The sequence below is a fragment of the Wyeomyia smithii genome, chromosome 1 (assembly GCF_029784165.1).
Source record: "Wyeomyia smithii strain HCP4-BCI-WySm-NY-G18 chromosome 1, ASM2978416v1, whole genome shotgun sequence".
Lineage (NCBI taxonomy): Eukaryota > Metazoa > Arthropoda > Insecta > Diptera > Culicidae > Wyeomyia > Wyeomyia smithii.
Genome location: NC_073694.1, coordinates 197,898,248 through 197,900,986, shown reverse-complemented (window position 1 = coordinate 197,900,986; position 2,739 = coordinate 197,898,248). Strand labels below are relative to the sequence as shown.

The following is a 2,739-nucleotide window of genomic DNA, read 5'->3' as shown; positions in this document are numbered from 1 at the left end:
TGACAGATGCGGTTTCGTACAAGCAGGCAGGCAGGCAGGTAGAGCAAGTAAAATTATATCACTTTCTCCGTATCATCTCGTTGATTTCGTTCAACAGAATTAAAAATAAAACAGTTGCCACATTTCGTTTTCGCCCGATTAGCGGAGTCGCGAGCCCGCAAGGTTAAACATTCTGTGTACAGCAAGAGTGCAGTGTAAAAACAACACAATCGACTGGGATTTTTGGCAATATCTCCAGCGTACTAACAAAAAAATGATAAGCGCTCCGCTGCGGTTCTTCGTCATAAACGCCAACACTTTCGAGAAATAATACAAGTGATTTTGCTCGCGTAGGAAGAGAGTAGTTGTGATTATCATTTCTGCAACTAGGGGAAAAGTAAATCAGAGTATGAATCTTCTTGATTGTAATCCGTACGGCAATGGGTTACTGTACGCCGGATTCAACCAAGATCAAGGTAAGTCATCAAACAAAAAAAAAAGCCGGAAGTATTTTCGAAGTTAGTAATGAGATGAATCATCGACTTGAAGTTGATAGTAAAAATGTAGTGACTTATCTGGGTTTGCCCAAATTAGATCTATTGGCGTTATTGAAGGATGATCACAGGTTTTTGAACATAGAACCGTGTGACCGTGTTTCATTTCAAATGGTCCAGTCGGGTCTACTCGACTTCTACAATGAAGCCCAAACTTATGTTTTAGTTACATCTATTCTTGTTTACGGTCGTGCATTCCAATTTTAGTTCCAACCAATTCTTACGTTTGAACGTTTTGTTTGATTAGCTTAGTCGGAATAAGGAATGGTGTTTGCAATAGATCTCGTAATCAAGAAAGGGGATAATCCTACAGTTTTAAAATGACCACTATACGCAAAATAATATAAAAACTCTGGTACTACTCGCAGGTTGTTTCGCTTGTGCCACGGACAATGGCTTCCGGGTGTACAACACTGATCCACTGAAGGAGAAGGAACGACAGTATTTTTCCGACGGAGGCATAGCGCACGTGGAAATGCTATTTCGTTGTAACTATCTTGCGCTGGTTGGAGGTGGCATCCGGCCACTCTATCCGCCCAACAAAGTGCTCGTCTGGGATGATCTCAAGAAGGCACCGGCTATATCACTGGATTTTAACGCACCCGTGAAGAGTGTGCGACTCCGGAGGGACCGGATCGTAGTTGTCCTAGAGGGAATAATCAAAGTGTACACATTCACCCAAACGCCAACACAGCTGCACGTGTTCGAAACGAGCCAAAACGCACAGGGTCTCTGTGTACTTTGTCCGAATAGCAACAAATCACTGCTTGCATTCCCGGGTCGACGGACCGGACATGTGCAGATCGTAGATCTAGCCAATACAGAAAAAGCACCACAGGAAATAATCGCCCACGAAACCGCCATCAGTTGCATTGCGTTGAATCTTCAGGGTACTAGATTGGCTACCGCTAGCGACAGAGGAACACTGATAAGGATATTTGACACGACCAATGGAAATAAAGTGGCCGAGCTGAGACGTGGTTCTAATCAGGTTGTATCGCAACATTTTTCGTCAATTGTTAATTTGCTCATCGGTTGTACTTTTGACAGGCCAAAATCTATTGCATCAATTTCAATCACCAATCGACGGCGGTGGTAGTGTCCTCGGATCATGGAACGATCCACGTTTTTAACCTTGACGAACCAAGATGCAAAGAGTCTACCAGTCTACTGACTAAATACTTCACCAGTCAGTGGTCTTTCTGCAAGTTCTCTATTCCTCAAGGACCGCCCTGCATATGCGCCTTTGGTTCGGAAAACAATTCAGTGATTGGTAGGTATACGCCTTGTAATACGATTTATTAGATCTACAAAAAGGTTTTTATTCCAGTAATATGCGCGGATGGCCACTACTACAAATTTGTCTACAACAGCAAGGGCGAATGCAGTCGAGAAGTGTGCTCGCAATTCCTGGAAATGACCGATGATCACACCTAATAAAGCAATCATTTCCTGTCAGAGTGGATACTGATTATAAATTAAAAAAACTGCTACATGGACTGTGTGACTGAAGCGATTGTCGCGAAACAATGGTGTCTTCGATGCTGTTTGGTTTAAAAGAAACAATAAAAAGTTTAATCGTTAGCGTGCGTACGCTAACAGCAACAAAACAACAACAGCAGCTATTAACAAGTGTAAAATAAGTGGTTTTATTATTTTGAAAACATTTTTTTTACTGGCTGAAACAGTGACCGGTACTGTAAGAACGGAATGATGCGGATTATTATATCTATATCCTTAGATACCCTGGATGTTCGAAGCAAATATTAAACGTAAATCTTTAACCTTATTACGACTACCATGCTATCAATTGTAACAACTATTGTGTCTGTCATTATTGTGAAACAACAGATTTTTATTGGACTTAGAGTACATATTTCAATAAATATTTTTTTCGTTGAACAATGCTATCCGGTTTGGAATTTTGGCTTATGTTTGACATCATGTTTATTATGCCAGAGAGATTCAAAAACTAAACAAGTGTGGAAAATCAAACAATTGGCGTCTGTGTATGTTTGAAAATGCCTCAATGCAAAATAAAAAGCTCACACCGAAGTTGCAAGCAGGAATGCCACATGAGGACAGTGTTAGAAAGTAACAACGGAGCCTGTGGAATACCTGGCGTCTTTCCTTAGTATTCAACACATAACAATCAAATTAGCAACCTTACTCTGCCGGAACAAGTGGAGCTAACAAGCTCCATGGC

The 2,739-nt window shown here is 41.2% G+C and overlaps 1 protein-coding gene across 1 annotated transcript; it reads left to right on the top strand.

The window, feature by feature from the left end:
• Nucleotides 1–2,425, top strand: LOC129725023 (WD repeat domain phosphoinositide-interacting protein 3). Its single transcript, XM_055680399.1, has 4 exons — nucleotides 1–455; nucleotides 902–1,524; nucleotides 1,584–1,806; nucleotides 1,864–2,425. The coding sequence occupies exons 1-4, from the start codon at nucleotides 389–391 to the stop codon at nucleotides 1,968–1,970; spliced, it is 1,020 nt and encodes a 339-aa protein (XP_055536374.1). The 5' UTR covers nucleotides 1–388; the 3' UTR covers nucleotides 1,971–2,425.
• The last annotated feature ends 314 nt before the right edge of the window (nucleotides 2,426–2,739 follow it).

Coding starts and splice junctions, on each gene's coding strand:
- LOC129725023 (XM_055680399.1), top strand. CDS start 389: ATGAATCTTCTTGATTGTAATCCGTACGGCAATGGGTTACTGTACGCC. Junction 456..901: donor CGGATTCAACCAAGATCAAG/GTAAGTCATCAA, acceptor TACTACTCGCAG/GTTGTTTCGCTTGTGCCACG. Junction 1,807..1,863: donor GGAAAACAATTCAGTGATTG/GTAGGTATACGC, acceptor TTTTTATTCCAG/TAATATGCGCGGATGGCCAC.